At 45.3% G+C, this 21877-nt stretch overlaps 1 protein-coding gene across 1 annotated transcript in view; it reads right to left on the bottom strand.

The window, feature by feature from the left end:
• FAM219A (family with sequence similarity 219 member A) overlaps positions 1 to 21877 on the bottom strand; it is a 48002-nt gene that overhangs the window by 12308 nt on the left and 13817 nt on the right. The window contains exon 3 of the mRNA XM_026865839.1: positions 2649 to 2751. Coding sequence (XP_026721640.1) covers positions 2649 to 2751 — 103 coding nt within the window. The remainder of the gene's footprint in view (positions 1 to 2648; positions 2752 to 21877) is intronic.

The following is a 21877-nucleotide window of genomic DNA, read 5'->3' as shown; positions in this document are numbered from 1 at the left end:
ATCAGGGAATCTGGGAGAAGAATGCTCTGTGGTGCTATTTACTTGATAAAACAACTCCAAACACTACATCTTTTTTTTTTTTTTTTTTTAAATGTCTTTTTTCCTAATAACATAGAACTTCAATTTTTCTGGCCCTGATTTAAGTCTTCCCCTCACATCCTAATTGTCCTTATTTTCACTTCCTACTGCCCTTGGAACAAAGCCCAGGTAGCAGTCGTGGCTGCTTTCATCCACTGCTGTCCCATCTTGGTGTTTTTGATCACTTAACATGAAACATGTTACAACACAAATCCAGGTTTAGGTTATCCTCAGAGTGGACTGCAATATCTGGCTGTGCCCAAGTGGTGCAGATGGTGGTGTGGGCTCTGCCTGTGCTGGCAGCCACTGTGCCAGCATCACCCCAACCTTGTTCACATTTTATCTGCTCTTAGGGAGACTGAGTGTGTTATGGATTCAGATCCTTTCACCTTTAAGGCTGCCTGTGTGCCTGCCCCAGAAGGAGAACAAATGGTGAAGTCAACCTGGTACTAGAGCCTGGATGTCAGAAATTCATATAGATAATACAGAAGAACAGAAACCTTGCGATAGGAGGAGGTGGAGTAGAGACTAGGAGAGGCAATGTGGTTTGCCTGTATGAAGGAAAACATATTTGATGAGAACAGCAGAACTGTTAAAAAGGGGGAAATGCTTTTAGCTTATTTTCCTCTTGCAGACATCAGAAGAAACCAATAGTTCCGACTTAAATCATAACCTGGATGTTTTGAAATATGTCCCACTGGAGTATCTCCCATTATACCACAACCACTACACTGTGAAAAAAAAGCTGCTTGAATAAGCTTGTGGCATTTCTGCCTTCCTGGGGTTGCCCTGTCTGTGGCAAGACAGACTGAACCATTCTGCGGTATTAATAGGGCTGTGCATGTGGGGCAGCTTGGTTCCCAGAAAGCCAAGGGACCTGAGGGATGAAGGGACTTGGGCCAGTGAAGACCCTGTGCCACACACCTCTCAGCCATATGGGAACAACAGAGCTTGCCTACATCTGCTACTGAAGCAATTGCTGCAAACCTCTGTGTTGCAGATCCCAAGGGATGCTTCTAAAAGCTGTGTGAAAAGAAATTAAGAAAAGGCAAGACTACTGCCAGGAGGCTGTGCTTGGCTGTGGAGGGGTCCACACGTCCTCTGAATGGTGCTCAGAAGTCCACAAATGCAGTAAAACTGAGCTGGCTGTTCAAAAGCTTTTGTCAATAGATGTCACTGCGCTGCTCTTACCTACTCAGATAACTCTTCTTTCCATCGGCAGCTCAGAAACAACAACCTCTCCAAGCAAAAGACACTGATTTTACAGGTAAGCACCTGTACTTAGCTATCTTCTTTCCCTTACCATCTTCCACCACCAATTTCAGTGTTTCTAAATATCTCAAGAAGCAAATCTGCTACCATTCCTCTCGGGAAGCTAGCATGCAGCCTATTGCCAAAAGAAACCAAGCCTTTCCAGCTTATATTTAGAAGACAAGGAGGAACGGTGGGTGTGGAAAACTCAGCTGAGAGCATTTGCTGAATTTCTTGCTGCCATGAAAGGTCTGGCTCCTTTATATGGTCTCAACAATGAAACACAGAGCAGGGTGCAATGCAACATGTTCCACCAACATTTCAGAGGCTTACAAAAAAACCTTTACAAATTCCTGGCATGATTTATGACTACTATTTTGGGTTTTGGGAATTAATGTGAACAAGGAACCTCATCTGTTGGATGTGTTGCATACAGAGAGGCTCTGACCTGCAGTTCCTGTTCTGCTTAATATATGGTAATCCATGCAACTTTTCCATTCATCAGTAATCACCCAGCATTCACTCAGATCCTTCTGTCATTTTAAATCAGGTCCTCCCCTAAAACTAATACCTTTCTAGTAGCATGTAAAGCATGCAATCCTGTGGGCTCAGGGGAGGTTCCTGCTTCCTGAATGCAGGTAAGTAATACGCTGGTGCATGGAAAAAAGCTTGCATGGAAAAAAATAGAAATACTATAAAAGAAAGTATTCAGCTAGGAACATCTTTGTTTACAGTGGTTTGTAGCACTGTCTGATACTGCCATGCGGAGATGTGCCAAAGCAGTTCCAGCAAAGTATGACCATGCTGTTCAAAGTGTGGAGGAGGTGTATAGCAAAGCACACAGAGATGGATTATGTACAAGCCTTCATTAAGTCAGCCAGTATGGGGAAGGGGTCATCATCAAAAAGGAGCAGGGGAATTACTGAGATAAAAGCAGACAAGGCAGAACTATGCTTTACACCAGTTTGTGTTAAATGAAGCAGCATTGTACCTCTCCTGCTGACAGGATTATGGATTACATGAGGTTACCCAGAACATGCAAGGCAGCTGTATCAAACCCCTGATCTCGACCAGGCTCTGCCTCCTGCAGGCTGCACTGTCACTGGTCCTGGGCTCAGCTGTCCCTGCATCTGCCTGGGGTGTGGGACGCAACACAGCACAGAGCATTTGGGCCTGCCAGCTTTGGGAAGGGCGGGCCATCACTGCTCTCACAGAGTGTTTGGCAGTGGGAAAATGGTAATGAACATCATCCTTGCCCATCCTAATGCCGTTAGGGATTGCAGTTTAGAGCACAGCTGAGTGCTTTTCCAGTCCTTTACCTTGTTCGTGCCATCACATTGTTCTTCTTGGGCTGCTGATTAACTGGGCTTCCCATGTTGCCGTTCTTCAGGGAGCCCTTCCGAGCCAGCTCCCTCTGCTTCTCTGCATATGGGATACAAAGGGGAAAAGCAAAATTAGGGCAACAGCCTGGCTGGCCAGCATACAGCTGCAGAAAGCCAGATCTGATAGTGGCAAAAGGCATAGCAGAATTAATAACAAAGGACATGAGCTCTCAATCTCCCAAGCAGGCACACTGCAAAGGCCGGACAAGCTGTGTCCCATTGCCTCCAAGGTCTCCAGGGCCTAAAACTAATGTACCATGACTCAGAGCAGCTGTTAACACACACTAAGATGGTCATGGAGCTTCTGGATAAGACCCAGCTGAGGCAGAGAAAGGGCAGAGACCTTGTCTCTCTCTGCACCCAGCTCCTGCATGGACCCTAGGACTGTGCTTTGTGCTGGGCAAGGGCATTTATCCCTCTACCCGTTCTCTTCCTATTGAGGCTGCTACTTAGGGGCCCAGTGGGGACAGAAAATGTCTTCATCATTTAGTGTTAGTTCAGCCTACCTGACACCGGGCCGGAGTATCTGCTGCTTCCCTGGACAGCTACTCACCAGATTAACACACCCTACAGCAGAAAGTGTTGCTGCCTTCTCTGTTTTTCTTCCTGGCAACCTGTGATGTCTCCAGTGTGTCTTTTTCTTTTATCTCACATTGATTCTACATTGATTCTTGGGAGCTTGCTTCCTTTATTTTTTAAGAAAAGAGAAACATTTTGCAGCTGTATTTTCAAACAGCATATTGTTTGCTTACATTTTCAGAGCGTGTTCTACTCGCTCTATTAAGCTTTCTTTACCTATTCAAGCACAAGAACTTCTCCTTTAGGAGAGACTGTTTATCTTAATAACTTCTCACCACATGATAACAAGTAGAATTTGAGTCCTAAAGCTAAGCCTTCTGCAAGTATGCAATGTCTGTGCTGTAATAATATGGTCCTGCCTCCAGCAGGGATAGGAGCACATGGATGATGAGTTTTCATACAAACCGATATTCAGTTTTTTGATTTAAAGTATTTGCTTGTGGAAAATCAGTTGATTAGCCACAAAAGTTGAGCTAACTGCCCCACTCTCATTGTGCAATGCCAGGCAAGGCTTGTAGCAAAAAGTTGACATGGGACGAGTAAGGCAGGAAGGGAACCAGGTGAAAATGTTCTCCAGAGTGTGAGAAAATGTTGGGAACTACTATTGTGGCATGTCTGAATAATAGGGGTTTACCAGACTGCTTGCTGGGGAACCTGAATAATGAATTAATTTTGCTTCTGCTATCCCTGTGGTGTGTGAAATACACATGTGTTGATACATTTTTTTCTCTTGCATCTCTTCCCATCAGAGAGAAAAGCACATTTTTTCCCACTTGATGTGGAAAAGCAGCATGCCTACCAGGCTGTGCAAGTGCAAGGTAGGCCAACTCCATCCCTTCCACACAAGTAAGAGCAGGGGGACACATGTCCAAGGCTGCCTTTTTTGAAGGACAAATAAGCAGCAGAGATGCCTACAGACTGTGATGATGAGTGTGGCTGAGAAACCTGCAGAGAAGATTACATGGTCCCACAAACCATGCCCAGCTCTGCTCCTGCTGACAGCAAAGGTGAATAAATGTTCATTGAACTTGGCAGGAAAAGGATTGGATTAATAACTCTCTCTGGCATAAGCAACAAAGAGGCTGATACAGGACCAAAGTCAAAGCCTTAAATCAAGTAATTTCTCAGGACTGGAACTTGCAAATGTCTTGGTTATCTCTGTCTCCAGAATAAAAGGCAGGTATTTTGCAGACCATGTGGATTTTGATATTCAGACTCAGGGATAAAGCGGGGTTTTATGGAGGCAAATGTTTACAAACCCTAAGTACAACCAACTTCCACCCATCTACACCAGAAACTCTAGCACTGACCACAAATACACAGCACTGAGACAAGCTGCCAACACTTTAAGAGGCTGCATAATTCGCAAAAGGCACCTGACTCAGAAATGAGGTTACAGGTTTCATTTTGTGTCAAGGCAGTTAAGGCCTGCCTGAGCCTTTTAAATGGGCCAGTGCTCTCTGCTTTCTGTCGATTGCTTGGTACAAGAACTAATGCTCTTCTCCAATTCAGATTATTTATTTGGGTGATGAATCTGGACTTCCGCTGTTTTTTCTCCAGCAGGTCTCTCCATGACTACTTCTATGTTGTTACTGAGTCCTACTGCAACGTGTGGGTCTGAACGATGAGATTTTATATTTAACCCCTTCTTTCACTTATTTAGTGGCTTAGAGCAAATAATCCCAATGCAATATAATGTGTGGTAGGAACATCTATTCCTGTGTCCCCAGTCAACAGTTCATCTCCCTCTTGGATGTTTTGAATCCTGAGTCCCTGGTGACCAAAATGTGATAGCTTCCAAGGGGAATGGGAGGCATACTCAACCCTCATGTGTTACGACAAACTCCTGGAAGGTTGTGGAGATGTGCATGAGTCATGTCAGGCTTTGAGGCAAGGAAAACTAATATTTGAGCCTCACAAGTATTATGAACTACTGCTACTTCTGCCATCACCCAAGGGAGTTTTCTGGTGCCAATCTCTTGTAGTAATTCTGGGCTGTAAATTCCAGCCTCACACACCATCAGGTCCATCAGAATGAGGGAAGGAGGTTTTCAGTGCCCATTTTCTGCATGGTGCTTCCTCCTGGTATAGCACGTGGAGTTTGTGGACCCTGTTTCTAGGTAGTGAGCTCTTTCCCTGGCTTCCAGTTTACCTGGTTTTTGTCCCCAGATGTTTGTTTGAAGACTAGGTTCCTAAACTCTAAGCACTGAGTTCTTAGAAATGTGACTGATTTAGGCAGTTCTGAAGATGTTACTTTCAGGGTCCAACATTTTAACAAAACCCTCTAATTTCACGGATTAAAGTATTTCTCATAAAAGATGCGATCAGGCACATAAGCAGTATGGTAAAGACAAGTTAGAGAAGGAACAACAACCTAGCCTTGATAAGTAAATGGCATTTTTCTTTAAAGTCTGCCCCATATTGGCTGATGCTACATCCCACATGAGCATGAATCCTAAGATCACAACCCTCCACTGAGCCAACTGTGCTAATATTTGTGTGAAACCTGGCAACTATGCACCTGGGCAATTCTCAGGGAATGCTATGATGCTCTTTCCTTCTGAGTCATCACTTGAAATGGTAGCCAAGTATTCCCTATTGGACTCAGATGAGACCAGCGTTCCTACAACTCCCCCAGCCTCAAGGCTGCTGCTTAGCTTGAGTCACTGAGGGCATGGTCCCACCAGAGGGATAGGCATAGCTTGTCCTCAGCACTTGGCAGTTTCTGGAGCTGGCTATGAAAAGGGTTTCCATGTTTGTGACTGCCTATGCTGCCTGCAGCATTCCAGCATGTGCAATGAATTCCCAGGAATGCAACATAGCCTCATGGGAAATCAATGCTGACCCTACAAAACTGCCTAATTCTGGGCAGCTCCTGGGCACCAGAAAAATGACAAGGGTTAACAGGCACTCTTCCCAAATACAGAGAAAATGGGACATACAAGAACAAATGAAAAACCAGAAGACTCTGATTTCCAGCCACTGGTTATTTTATGTCTGGTGAGTTTGCTGTTGGATGATCAATGAAAAGCTAATACAGTAGAGATATAAGGCGAAGGAGAGAGACTTGGAGATGAGGAAGCCAGAATGAAACAAGGCTGCTCTCCAGCTGCTTCAGAGAAATCACCAATTTGTGGCAGTAAAAGAGCTCCAATGATGCTTCTTACATGGTATTTGCAAGTATTTGAAATAAGTTGTTCAGCTTCCATTTCACATGGCACCACTGTACCTATGAAATACACCTGCGGTTTGTCATCCCCCTTCCCACGACACAGTTATGGGTGACTGAGCACACTGTGAGTGCAGGTATGATGGCTTGCAGAGACAACAGGCAATCACTATCAGCAGGGCTGGTACAGTTGTGGGAGAGACAGCTATAGCCAAATCCAGGTTCTTGTTGGCTTTTCACTGAATTTTCAGACAGACACTTCCTTGAAGAAGCAGGACAGAGAAGAGGAGGTTGGGAGGGCATGAAATAGCCTACCTATGCCTTTGACATTAAGAAGTATGCTCAGTAAGGAGCATGAAGATCCTGTCTGATCATTAGCAGGACTGCCCTGTTGGGTAATGCATGAGGTTTGCATGGCAAGGTTTTGGCAGAGGGAGACTACAGGGGTGGCTTCAGTGAGAAGCTGCTAGAAGCTTCCTCTATGTCCAACAGCCAATGCCAGCCAGCTGTAAGGTGGACCCACCACTGGCCAAGGCTGAGCCCATCAGTGACAGTGGTAGCACCTCTGGGGTAACATGTTTGAGAAGGGGAAAGAAAACTGTGCAAAGGCAACTGCAGCCAGAGAAAAGGGTGAGCATATGTGACAGAAACCACTCTGCAGACACCAAGGTTGGTGAAGAATGAGGAGGGGCAGGAGGTGCTCCAGGCACCGGGGCAGAGGTTCCCCTGCAGCCCGTGGTGCAGCCCGTGGTGCGGCAGCTGTGCCCTGCACCCATGGAGGTCCATGGTGGAGCAGAGACCCACCTGCAGCGCGTGGGGAACCCCACAACAGAGCAGGGGGATGTGCCCAAAGGAGCCTGTGACCCTGTGGGAAGCCCACGCTGGAGCAGGCTCCTGGCAGGACCTGTGGCCCTCTGGAGAGAGGAGCCCACGCTGGAGCAGGTTTGCTGGCAGGACTGGTGACCCCGTGGGGGACCCACGCTGGAGCAGTCTGTTCCTGAAGGGCTGCACCCCATGGAAGGGCCCACGCTGGGGCAGTTTGTGAAGAGCTGCAGCCTGTGGGAAGGACCCATCTTGGGGAAGTTCATGGAGAACCGTCTCCTATGGGAGGGACCTCACGCTAGAGTGTGTGGAAGAAGAGTGTGAGGACTCCTCCCCCTGAGGGGGAAAGAGCAGCAGAGGGAATAGGTGATGAACTGATAACACCCATTCCCCATCCTCCTGTGCTGCTGTGAGAAAAATCAGGAACAGAGATGAGAAGGGATGGATGGGGGGAAGGTGGTTTTAAGATTTACTTTGATTTCTCATTACCCTACTCTGATTTGATTGGTAATAAATTAAACTAATTTCCCCAAGTTGAATCTGTTTTGACAGTAATTGGTGAATGACCTCTTTCTGTCCTTATCTTGATCCACAAGCCTTTTATTGTATTTTCTCTCCCCTGTCCAGCTGAGGAGGGGGAGTGATTTTGGGTCCCTGGCATCTGGCCAGTATCAACTCACCATAGGTAACCTACCTGGCTCCATGCTTGAGTGGAGTAAAGCAGCATGAGCTTGTTTCAGGATGGAGAACACAGACAGCCATGCTGTCAGTCTGATGCAATGGGGAATTTGGCTGCACCAGTTCCACTTATGCTACTCCTGGACGTTGTGTTAGAAGAGGAACAAATGGAGTGTCATGTGTGTGCGTGTGCATGTGTGTGTGTGTGTGTGTGTGAGGAGGGGGCCCAGGATCTTTTTGACAGTATGCTCTGAACAGCATGCAGGATAGCCTTTCACCTGGACCTGCCAACCACATCACATCTCGTCCCTCCTTTCTTGTCCACGTCACTTCATCTTTAAGACAATTTGTCCCATTATGACATTAAAATAATTTAAAGGAACAAGATTAATCTGCTCAGTCAGCAACCTGCTACCTTTGTGCTAGCCTCACACTTGCCTGTTCTGCTCACTGACCCCATCTGAGCCATTCAGCATCTGCTCCAAGTGCTCCTCTAAGGTAGCTCTACTGGTGACAATAGCCAAAGGCAGCAGCAGAGCTTTCAGTACGGCAGAAGTAACACTTAAGTATAAAGGGGCAAAGGAAATGCATGCTGCAGACAGAATCAGGACCATACTTGCCTCAGCTTTGCATCCTGTCTGGCAATGGTATCATATTATATCTGTGCACAAAGGTCCTCAATAGGATGGTGCCCCAGCATGCTAAGCACTTAGCAAACTGTCCCTGCCCTGGTGTGCTTTCACCTGCCTGATTTAGGATGTGTCAGAGGACAGGAAAATAACTGCATGATGACAAATGAAACACTCTCCCACAGGGAACCTCTGCTAGAGAAAGTCGTGTCTAAGTGGAGAGGAGATGAATTCTCCCCTTACCACTGGGAACAACTACAGCACTAATGAATGATTTCAAGCAGCACTTCTGTATTAGTGCAATTTTAAATGGTTACCTGTTCAGCTGGCTGGATATGTCTAGCTGCTTTATGATGGGGGAAAATAGTAATGGAGTATGTGAAGCAGAAGGGACTTAACATGAGTGTGGTGATGTTAAAAATCAGATTTGAATAAATCTTTACAATTACTCCTCTGGTTTCAGTGTTTAAACAAAATCACAACCAGCAGCCTGACTGGCACAAATGCCATTCAATGGCAGACAAGGCTGATTTGCTTCCTTTGCACTGTGGGTTGGAAGCACGCAGATGCTGACTGCTCCTGTCTCTTTACTGAGAGCTGCTGGCTGAACCTCGCTAACTCAAGCTTGTGTTAACGAACCTCCATGCTTGTGAACCTCCATGACCAAGAGGAGTTGGAGCTTCCTGCAATGGGGACAGTACAGTGTGAGTCCATGGGATCTGCTGCAGTGGGAAGACAATGAGAAATTAATCTGGTGTGACAGAGTTGTATTTTTCCATCTTCAACGTCTATGAGATAAGATTTTGGGATGTATTTGCCTCTCTGTCCCTCACGGTCAGGTGAACTGCTTCAGAGGCTGAGGACTGCAATGATTCCCTGATGAATCCCTGATTCTACCTTCTCAAGAAAGCCAAGAATTTAAATTACACAGTAAATAAAATTAATCTGTATGTTCAGATACCACTGAGTGATGAACAGAGTCGTGAGCAAACAGCAGCAGAAAGAACGAAGTGCTGACTACAACTTCCACTTCAAGACAAAGTCCTGATTTCAGCTCATTTGAATCATTTCACTCAGGGACATTAGCATGCGTCTAGTTAACACTGAAACCCTCACTACCTTTCACCTCTGACAGAGAGTATTTGTCAGTGAGGACTGTGTCACTTCTTGGAGAGATTTCAAGGTATGTACATCAATAGGGGCTTTGCTGGCAGGCTGTATAGAAAGGGAGGTATAAGAAAGCTGTCTGCCAGAGCCATGCTGATCCTGGTGAGGGCTATGTTCCCTGGGGAGATCTGGAGGGTGTAAGTGTGATCATGTGGGTGGCATTAGTGCAGCTGATGGCTGTGCTTCCCTGCATTGCAAAGAAAAGCGAAAGAAAAGAGAATTTTACTAAGCAAGGGCAGCAGAAACAAAAAGGATCCGTCTGCGGCCAGTCCCCTGCTCTGAATGCACGGAGTATGTTTCAAGCTGATATGCACTGGGCATCAGCACTGATTATTCAGGACAGTCCATCTGAATTACCCAGCTTCAGAGAAGACTGTTCAGCTAAGCAAGCGTCAGATAGCTAAGTCATCCAACTACCAGCTTGGGCAAGACAGTATTTTTAGCTGAAGTATGTAATTTTCACTGACCCAGACAAACTTGGGAGAATCTAGTGAACTACACCTAATTGTGAGAATTGGCTAGCAAGAGCAGTATGAATCTGTCTTCCAAGGTCCCTCTTGGACCATGTTTTAAGCATCCACGTAGCTGCATTTCCTTATGTTTTGTTGATCTGGCTGCTGCTCTGTCCCTCTGGCATGGCTGAGAGCTGGCACAAGCACCAATGGTCTTTGAGTGGTTTTAAGCTCCCTTCAGCTCCCATGAAGGCCTGATCAGTCAAATAACTGGTAAAAGGGAGTTATTCAAGGATCTCTTATTCAAGGATCAAACTCTTTATTTCTCATACAGGGGCTACTACAAGTTACACAGAGGTTTCTGATGGCCTGGATGATGTTATTATTTGCATTTCCTTTCAGAAAACATACACCGAACAGTAGCACCATGCTATTCCTTAGCACAGAGGACAGGTAAATGAGTGCTCTGGTCCTGACCAAAGTGATTATCTACTCAAGCCACAAGCACCTCCAAAAGTGGCTTTATGTTCCAGCAGAGTATCACCATCCCTAGCCACACTAGCCCAGACCCAAAGTTCATTTATCTGACCCTCATGTGATAATAGGGAGGAACAACTTCCATTTATATCCTCGATTGGGCGTTGATGCGTAGGAGAGCAGAGCATCCAGTGCAGTTAGCCATCTAGAGAAGAAAACCTTACGGCTGTCTAGTCTAGGGAAAAAAAATAATCTATTTTGAACACAGAGCATTTTACCTCTTCATGGCACAACATAATCGCAAATTATCTTTGTAAAACAGTAAGTGATATTTTTCTGCTGGGAGAAGCTATTAAACTGGTTTACGTTAAAGCCACACAGACCATCTGTGGCAGCAGGGGAGCAAAAAACCAGGATTCCTGGCTCGCAGTCCTCTGCCTGAGCTCTCTCTGCAGCCATTTTATTTAGACAGGTTGCAACTATGTAGCAGCAGGCAGCAATTCATCTCTTTTCATCTCTGAACATCTTTTTGTACTGATTTCAAAGGCACCTATTGTCACAGCTTCCAGCTCGCAAGGGCATTTTGTTGTGATTCAGCCTGTGCTTTTTCACTTAATTTTTAAGGATTGTGATTTTTATTCCTGCAAAATACTGCACATACGGATCTCATCTATCACTGTGAAAAGTGGAATACACGAACAGCATCAGTTTTATTTAAATGCATTTTTATTTGTTTTTCATATTTACCTTCAGAAAGGGATTTATTTGGTATTTTCATGTACTTTTCAAAGAGTATTTTTCCTGACAGCCAGAAGAACAAGGGTAGATACTGGGGAAGCGTCTACATCCTGACAAGCCAAGCTCAAAAGTTTCAGTTTATAAACTGAACTCCACAAAATATAATCCATGAAACTGAACTACTCTCTCCCTCAACGTATTTTAAAGGGACAGAGAAAATTAAGTTATTTCATCTGGAAAGAACTTCTGCAAACTTCCCCTCATCATTTCTATTCAGCTGAACACAGGTTTAAGGCAAAGTCATTTGCTTGACCCTGCTGTATGGTGTAGTGGACAAAAAAAGAAAAGACAAAAAAAAAGTATTTTATTAAGCGCAATTTAACTCTCTTAATTTAAATAGTTTTCTTCATTTAAAGCATCACTTATGCTCAGGGCATAACCTACCAGATAAACAGAGTTAATATTAGTGCCCATATTACAATTGTCATGGGTACTGATGTTCTGTGAAGAAGCATTAAGGTTACCAATGCATGTAGTAAGTGTGATGTATATTTATGAAAGTAACAGTACAGACTTGCCTAGCTGAATACTCACAGCCTTCAGTTACACAGGAGATCATAATATAGTGCATATTTCTCAAAAAAAATGCTTGAATAGAGTCTCACATAAGTAGGTTTGAACTGCATACACACTTAGTAAAACGTCCATGCTTGCATGAGTCTAAAATACACAAGAAATGATTGGTCTATGTCAGACAGTACGTGTTTTATAGCCTATATAAACTACAGATTTAATTTATTTTTAATATGTTGTAATTGGGAAAGCTTTCACTGGCTGGCAGATGCCACTGCTTGGAATGACTTGTTGAGTTCCCATCTAGTAGCCAAAACAAATAAGGACGGCAGTGCTAATGCCACAGGCAGCACGTGAGCCTGGGGACTCAAAAAGCTCGCTGAATTCAGCATCCTCCTTGGAAAGGACCCTTGGACTTTTCTTTTTCCCAGGACTGGACTGCAGCTGACAGTCTCAGCTGTGTTTCTGGCTTTGATTTAGAAGCAAAATGTCATGTATTTGATCCACTCTGTTTTACGATCCCCTGCACTGGGTTTCTACAACCCTATGCATTTCAAACAAAATTTCATATATTCTATCTAACAAAATGAAAGCAGATAGGGAAAAGCAACCAGGCTGGTTAACACACTGAATGGATGGATACTCCTCACCCCACCACGCTTTGAGAAATCCCTGCTCTGTAGTATTGATAGCTACTGTTTTCTTCCTTGGAAAAGGGAAAGAAAGAGTGTTACTAACTTAGCATGTTGCCCTCCAAATACTCTGCTCCCCAGAAGAGGACTTCCATGCATTGTTTCACTAGATGAATAGCCTGTTTACTATGAATCTCTATGGGACAACAGGATATGTACAGCCCAGAGTGCCTCTTCCTGCTATTCAATTTACCAGCCCCAGTCCCGGGTACCTGGATTAGCAGTGGCTCAGACAGAGAACCATCCCGCACAGCAAACCTGCTCTCTTAACAGGATTAGAGACCTGATCTCTGCCTTAGCGAGACTGCCATTGTCTGGAAATTTGACAAATGGCTCAATTAGTTATTTAGTAAGTTTATGATTAACCAATCTGCTACTAAGCTTTCATTAATTAGGTTGTCAGGAATTCTATTTCAGAGGGAGAGTGGCCCCTAATTCAATACATTTCCTCTTGGATCAGGGTTGGGGATCTCTGTATGAGCCCTAGTGCACAGCATGTCCCAACACTCACAAGGTTGGAAGGGACCTTAAATATCATCCAGTTCCAACCCCCCTGCCATGGGCAGGGACACCTTCCACCAGCCCAGGTTGCTCAAAGCCCCGTCCAGCCTGGCCTTGAACACTGCCAGGGAGGGGGCAGCCACAGCTTCTCTGGGCAACCTGTGCCAGGGCCTCACCACCCTCACAGGGAAGGATTTCTTTCTTATATCTAATCTAAATCTACTCTCTGTCACTTTTAAAACCATTGCAACTCATCGTATCCCTACACCCCCTGATAAAGGGTCCCTCCCCACCTTTCCTGTAGCCCCTTTAAGTACTGGAAGGCCGCTATAAGATCTCCCTGGATCTTTCTCTTCTCCAGGCTGAACACCCCCAACTCTCTCAGCCTGTCCTCACAGGGGAGGTGCTCCAGCCCCCAGGTCATCTCCGTGGCCTCCTCTGGACTCACTCAAGCAGGTCCATGTCCTTCTTATACTGAGAGCCCCAGAGCTGGACACAGCACTGCAGGTGGGGTCTCATGACAGTGGAGTAGAGGGGGAGAATCACCTCCCTTACCCTGCTGGCCACACTTCTCTTGATGCAGCACAGGATATGGTTGGTTTTCTGGGCTGCAACTGCACATGGCTGGCTCATATTCAGTTTTCCATTCACTACTATTCCCAAGACCCTCCCCACAGGGCTGCTCTCAATCCACTCATCCCCCAGCCTGTATTTGTGCTTGGGATTGTCCCGACCCATGTGCAGGACCCTGCACTTGGCCTTGTTGAACTTCATGAGGTTTGCATGGGCTCACCTCTCCAGCCTGTCCGGGTCCCTCTGGATGGCACATCCCTTCCCTCCAGCGTGTTGACACAGCTTGGTGTCACTGTAAAACTTGCTGAGGGTGCACTCGATCCCACTGTCCATGTCACCAACAAAGATGCTAAACTGCACCAGCCCCATCACCGACCCCTGAGGAACACCACTTGTCACTGCTCTCCACTTGGACATCGAGCTGTTGACCACAGCTCTTTGAGTTCAACCACCCAGCCAATTCCTTATCCATGGAGTGGTCCATCTGTCAGATCCACATCTCTCCAATTCAGAGACAAGAATGTTGTGCAGGACAGTGTCAAATGCTTTTCACAGGTCCAGGTAGATGACATCACTTGCTCTTTCCTTATCCACCAGTGGTGTAACCCTGTTGTAAAAGGCCACCAAATCTGTCAGGCATGATTTTCCCTTAGTGAAGCCACACTGTCTGTCACCAATCACCTCCCTTCTCTTTCCTGCTGCAAAAGCTGTTTGGGTGGCACCTGGAGCTGCTGCTAGATCACCGGGGCATGGTGCCCCTTGGGGACAGCTTGGCATTGCAGCCCAGCTGTTATAATTGGTGTATCTCAAAGACTCCTGCTCCTCTCTTCTGAAGTCTTGCCAGACGGTGAGGAGAGAGGCAGGCAGGGTTTATCTAGGGCAGACATAGACCTTACAAGTAGTTTCAAAGAGCCTAATCTGTCATTTTGATCTCCATGCTGCTCTCATCTAGATTTGGATGGGTGGCCCACCCCAGGGAGGAGCAGGAACTCCGTTCCTCTTTCTCTTTGGAAAGAGTTTAGAGAAAGCTCACAGCTTCATCTCTGACTTTGTCCTTCGCTGCATGCTCTGAAGGATGGGGCTCACTGGGTGCGGCAATCTGTTCCTTGTAGGATGTCTTGGCAGAGGGGGCAGGATGCTACCACCTTCCTCCTCCAGCTCAGACCCTGCTTTGGTAGAGAAATCAGAAAGGGACTCAGGAATTAGTCCCAAACTATCATAAATGATTAAACCTTTTCCCATCCTCAAGGGATGTCCTGCCTCCTTTCTAAGGTAGGGCTTCTATCTGTCAATGTTAGCCAGTAGAGGAGGGCAGAGGGGATGGTAAGATGCTATTGCCAACTATTTTATGTTCCCTAACTTCCTCCTCCTTCCAGCTGTAGGGCTGAGGGTTTGGCAACTGCCTTTTCCTTACACCTCTTGAAGGGACTGGAGGCAAAACACAGCCATGCCTCAAATGTCAGAAGGAAACAGGACTGGACAGAGAAAACTTATGTCCCTGCTGAAACCCCTGAGAGAGGGGCTTGAAACACAAGATGACAGACAAGATGAAAGACCAGGTTGCTGGTTGCAGCTGCGTTGAGTGCAGCAGGAGGGTAAGCAGGGCTGGGGGATGAGAGATGTCACCCCAAACTGCAGAGCCCCGCAGCTGGAAATCAGATGTATGCACTGCTGAGCTGCTGCCTCTGTCAAAGGAACTGCAGTTCTGGTGGCAGGGAGAACTCAAAGGGACTCAGGGAAAACCTGACTCACGCTGAAGACAGCAGTAATGTACAGGTAAAGATGATGACAGTTCTCCGATGTTAATGGACTGGTATAAAATTAGTAATTTAATGCTGATTATTTCACATCTTTGTTACCCTCTGTCAGGACAGTGTGTGGGGCAATGATGCTCAGAATTGGTCTGCTAACACAAGCTGCCAGGCGCTGGCATGACCATTCAGGGCTGTGGTTGTGGCACTGCCATCCCAGCGCCGCTCACTGCTGTATCACAGGCAGCCCCAAAGGGGAGATGATGGGTGCCAAAGTACTGCTGGCCTGAGCAAGGTTTAACACTGCTTCTGGGGGGACTGTAAAAGTGAGTCTAGGCGAAGGGGAGACAGGCATAACAGAGACTTGTTAGGCCTTGCGTCTCCACACATTACTGATCTTGCAAAGATTCATGTTTTTCTGTCTCTTGTTGCAGCTAAAGGCCTGGTAAGATCCCACTGATTAGCAAATACATTCACTTCCCCCTAAGAGCAGGCAGGAGAGGTTTCCCACTGCCTCCCAGATGCCTGCTCTCAACACCGTAGCACTGAATGAGATTGCTGGCAACAGTGCAGCTGCCGACTCCCCGCTATCTGACCCAGTCTCCTAAATGACACAGTGAGGCAGAAATTCTGGCAAACCAACATTCTTACCTCCCTCCTTGATGGCCAGATGTATGCACTGAAGGGAAGAAAAATCCCAGTTTGGATTTGCTTATCAAAAGACCAAAAGTCAAATGATTTTCTACAGTGCTAAGGACTTTCTACAGCTTTTTAAAGATAAAAGTGACACAAGCAAAATCAATACAAGATTTATCATCATTTCTGTGCCCCTTGCATGCTTGTGCCAGGTTTGTGTTGGGCCACAGTGCATGCATGTTCAGCTTCACTAGGCATGTACATATTTGTTAGCTAAAACTGCCAACTGCTTAAGAACATAAGGCTTACTGTTGCATAGTTACCTATTTGGCTGCTCAGCTGGAGCTGGAGGTGAGATGAGAGGAACAGAAGAGTTGTAAGAGTAGAAGAAAAGGGGAGAGAAACAGCCTGAGGGTCTCAGCAAGCACGGCTTTATTGCAGTAGCATTAAGGGACTAGGGAGTGTGTACACAGTGTAGTTCCTTGCCTGAGGAAATTAAGACAGAAAACATACTGTGCATAAGGAGTACAGGCAGCTAAAATGGTAGGTGTTTCAGTGATGTACAGTTTCTCTTGTTTCCAACTTCAGTTTGAATTATCTTTCAATAATTAAGATTTGCAACAGGCTTTAACTGGTACACACAGACACTTAAGCGCAGTGAAAGTGGGTTGAATTTAATGATGAAAAAGTGTTATGAGGAGAGTCAGATTTTTCTCCATGCTAAAAACTTTGTCAGCATCTGTGCTAATTCCAATGCCTTTTAAAGGACTTTGTAAGAAATGACCTGCCTGCCCTTCAGCCAGGTGGTGCTGCCAGGCAGACAGGCAGAGGTGAAGGGGAGGGAAGAGGAGACGACAGTGGGGAGATGCTGGCTGGGTACTGCACATCTGTCGATGGAGCAGGCAGCAGGATGTGCAAGGAACAAAACCCTATAGACTCCAATTTAGAGCAAAAGATGTGAAGAGCAGGTGTTGTTATCTTAAGGCATGGTGGGATTTCAGAGAGCCTTTGCAGAGATACAAGCTTGTTTTGTTTATCTTTTTGCTATGCATTTTTGTAAAGAAACTGATTTTCCTGTTCATAATCTGTTCTGAATTAAGAACACAGATTTCCATTGCCAACCAACCGCATGCAGGGCCAGTAGTATCAACTGTTGTCTTTTTTTGCCTTGTTATTTCTCTGCATAACAAGCATCAGCAACTTTTAGGACATACTGTATCTCAGATTACCCTGGGGACAGAAAATAACAGTGACAGGATTATCTGTCCTGAAGACAACTTCAGTGTGAAGCAACATCAGAAACTCTCTCTGAAAACACAGGCTGGGGAGTCTGCAGGAGACTGGGGAGTGCGAATGAGGTACTGCTTCCCTTGAGGCAAGAAGTTCAAGCAAGAGCGAGGACGAAGGAGCTGTGGTGTGTGTACACAACACATACACACGTTCAGTGACTGTCTCAAGCCTGGAATCTTTCTCATGCACAATATGCTGGAAAGAGCCTGGCTTTTGCCAAGACCCAAACAGAAATAGCTTTAGCACTCAGATTTCCTGACAGTCTCTTCACCTCACCGAAGCTGGCACACTCAATGCTCAAAAAGGACAGGGAAAAGCTGTGAGCAGAGAGAAAGGGTGGCAGAAAATACTCTCTGCTTTCAACAAGCCTTTGTGGCTGCTAACAGCTGCACCTGTGAGGTGAACAGAAGGGCAGCACCAAGCTTTGAAAATAAAAAACTTTTAACTTCTCTCCAGGTCAGCACCAATGGAGAAAGCCCAGGGACTAACAGCCTCATCCTTCCCAGGGATAGCACTTAAGCCAAAATTTGGGGCACTAGAATCTGCTGAGCTGACTTCAACAGAGTCTCTCCCTGGGCAGCATGTGCACTGGGGGAACGAGAGGAAGAATCATCATTTATTTTCCCAATACACAACCCAGCAAACCTATCTGATTGAGGGGATGTGTCCTGACTTGGACCTCACTGGGCTAAAAAATGAGAGACCGAAAAACTACTCAAGCTGACATTCTTCTACCCCCTGCATATGCTCCCTGGATGCCTTAAGTCACATTGGCTCAGCCCAATGACAGTAATGTTTCTTCCTACCACGTCTCCAGGATCCAGGAAAGTATAAGGGAAAGCAAACTACATCTCCACTCCTGACCACACTGTGGCAAAGCTGTGTGAGCAGCTCAGATGGCATCACCTCTACAGCAGTGTCTGGTGGGAAAGGCATAGAGAGACATTGCTCTTCCACATCCCTCTGGAGAGTACAGTATTGCCAACCAGAGGCAGAAAGTATTTTCTTCTGTAAATGAGATCGATTTGACCCTTAAAAGCAGTGAAATGGAATAAGCAAGTACCCCAACTAAGTTTCTGCTGTTTCTGTCTGGTGAGGGTACCTTGCAACAGCAAATTCCAGTAACACAGAGAAGTAAATTTGGGGGTTAAACCTACGACTCTCTGCTCACTGGAAAGGCCTTGGTAGCTGGGACAGTGACCGTATGGTTTTCTTACTTCACTTGCAGTGTTAAATGTAACCTGCTTACTTTGGTTGACCTTGTGAAGAATCATACTTAGAATTCACCACTGGCTCCATAACCTGATCATCTGAAACAGACTTCATGAAGGTCAACCAACATCTACCAATGACAGTGCAAGGTGCTGACCTGGCAAAGCATCACCCTGAGAGACTTTGTGTTTACCAGGTACATCTGACAGTCTCTGCGTGAAGCCAAAAGTCTCCAAAAGAAGGAACAAAGCAAAAGTCAGTGCTTGGTAGATGATGCCCATGGGAGACTCTGTCTCTGAGAATCTCTGGGGAGCAAGATCACCATTTGAAGTCACTTGGGTGACTTTAACACAGGGAGCTGTATCTAGCAAACCCCAGAGGCTTTGAAGGACTGCCCCAAAGAACAGGTTTTACAGTGGTGTCTGTTTACAAATCGTGACAAGCCACTGTTACCTCCGACCTGACAAACCCCATTTCCTCCACAGAGCACAGCTCAGAGCACTCAGCCTTTTAACAGCCCTGTTTGTTAACCACTGCTAAGGGCCCTCCAGCACTAAGTACATGATGAGGCCTCAGGAAGCCAGAGCAAATAATTTGTTGAGGTGAAGGACCGGAACAAATGTACTCACGAATCTTCATTTTTAGAACATCAAATATTCTCTGCTTAATTTTTCACAATTCTGTCATTCTGCCTCTGGATTATAGAGCTGGTCTGTGAGGTCTGGCAAGTTGCTTTTTTGTTGCATCCTGCCTTTGAAAAGTTTTACTATTGTTCTGTAACCTTGTTAGATGTAACAATCAGCTTTTCATAAGCACCTCTTTGTTCCAAACTCCAAGACCATGAAAGAGAATTTATTTCTTCTGGGCTACAGGCAACGTATCAGTTTGCTCCACAGCAGCATTCATTTTTTCCCAAGGCAACCTCCCCACCTTTAACAGGCTTGAATCTGCCCACTGTGTCCACTCCTGCCCTAAAATCCTCATAAGAACATCAAAACTGTTTCTCAAGTTATTAAAATAGTAGACCTCATTCTCCAGGATAGATTTTAACCTTCTCTGCTTAAAATCCATTCCCTGATCCTACAGAAAAAATGCATGGGATGCAAATGGGAAAAAAACATGGGATGGGAGGATTAATTTGTTTTTTTATTTTCTGTTCTTTCTTTTAATTATTGGTGGCATGCAGCAGGTAGGGATTTGTGTGTGACAGCCAGCCTCTGGGTCATGATCTTTTCCTGCGAAGTCCCCTTAAAAATCCAAATCACAGCAGAAAAAAATCCCTCTGCCAGTCTAAGATTTAAGTGAATTTTCCAATGGCTGGCTGATATATCATCAGTGCCAAGAAGAGCTCAAACTGGTCTCTGAAATGGAGGTGTTGTACAGTCAGCAGCTACTTGACTGTCACCTGTGCTGTACCTCACATGAACACATGCACATCACCTTGAATTTGGTTCTGCTTTGTAACATTCCATCACTACGCTCTGTGAATGCCCTTGTTTTGCTAGGACACAGTGGGTACAAGAAATCAGCTGCTTGCTGGTATTAAGAGACCACTCAGCATTGAGAATCACACATAAAATGCAAGTCAGGAAACACAACTGTAAAAGAACAATTTCCCTGTCCATGCACTGGAGTCAGTAAGAGATACAAGCAAAGGAAAAAATTTTTTAATATGTCCTTAAATTCAATCACTGTACAATCAAGGTTTGGTTAATTAAAGTGAAAGAACAGAGAGGAATAATTAAAATATAAAAAGAAGAACATTTGTAACGAAGTGAAAATAAAGTAGCAATTGGGCTTCTCTTGTTTACCAGTGGACATACCAGTGCTTGTGGAAGAGGACGGCTTTGTGCCAGTGCATGTAAGTTACCTAAATCTGTCTCTGCAAATCCTACTGTGTTTGTGTTGGAAATCCAAGAAAGCAACTAGACAAGACTTGCTAGGCTTTTTCAGTAGTGAGTAGAAGGTATATGACATCTAGAAAAATAACTGGAGTCCTAACAGAGAATAGGATCACAGGATACTTCTACCTGGAAAAGACCTCAGGAGCTTTCTAGCCCAATGTCGTGCTCAAAGCATGATCAGCTATGGGATCATACTGGGCTGCTCAGAGCTTTATCCAGTCAGATTTTCAAAGCCTTCAAGGGTGGAGATGACACTACCTCCCTGGGAAATTTTCTAGTGTTTGACCGTCCGCATAGTGAAAAAGGATTTCCTTAAGGTGGTTAAGGTAAGAAAACAAACAGGTTTGGAATTACGTACCCACTAGATGCTACAGGCAATTTACTGCCAACCCAGGCATCATTCCTCACTAGCACAGTGGAATTTTCATATGAAGCTTTTCCACTCTTGCAACTCTCCAGGTTATCCTGGTCACCTCCCATCTGATGGTCAATACCAGGTAAATGCAGACAGCTGGCATTGTCTTTTCCCCCTTTACTCCTGCCCTCTTTCATTTCTCTCTCTGGCCTGCCCTGAAGCAGAGGAGATTACAGCCTGGTTCCAGGTCAGATGAATGTCCTGGAGATGCTCCAGTAGACCCTGTGGAGATGCTTCCAGTTACCTAGTCAGTGTGACCCCAAAGCAGCTGTAGCTTTTTCTAATGCAGTCATAACACTACTTTCTACAGAACTGGAAACTCCAGGGTACCCATGAATGTTTAACTGAAGATAGAAAGAAGAACTTTGACAACAAGGGAGCTAAGATCACCTCCCTGTGTTACTGATCATCCCCTTTCAATGAAGGATAGCAAAACCCAAAGGACTGTCCAAAGGACCCAAAGCCAAATTCAAGGGCTGTCTATCATAGCTCTTCTGCACATAGGCAGAAGTGAGTTGGCTATGTGAGCTGTGAGGAACTGAATAACATCTGCCTGCACAGAAATAAGTATGTCAAAGTTTTGCTTTCACATTTTGCTTTACCCCCTGCCCCACAGATCAGAGGCTGTGTAAAACCACATTTCAGACCTGTAGTTGAAGCATTCAGGCAGAAAAAGGAATTGAACTCAAGTCTTTCATGTTCAGGCTGAAAGTCTGTAGCTAAAAAAGGCACAGCTGCTTTGTGACTTAAGTTTCTCAAACTTTTTATAGCTAAAAACACCTTGTAAATTAGTCATGAATTGGTGAACTGTTTTGGAACAACTATTCCCATATTCTTCTAATGAACTTACAAAAAAACATAGTGCTAGGGTTTACTAGGGTGTTTAAGCCCAAGATACTTGTTTTTTC

The sequence above is a fragment of the Athene cunicularia genome (assembly GCF_003259725.1).
Source record: "Athene cunicularia isolate RWA chromosome Z unlocalized genomic scaffold, athCun1 chrZ_part1, whole genome shotgun sequence".
Taxonomy (NCBI): domain Eukaryota; kingdom Metazoa; phylum Chordata; class Aves; order Strigiformes; family Strigidae; genus Athene; species Athene cunicularia.
Note: the sequence above shows the minus strand (reverse complement) of the source record. Positions and strands in the feature narration are given on the sequence as shown.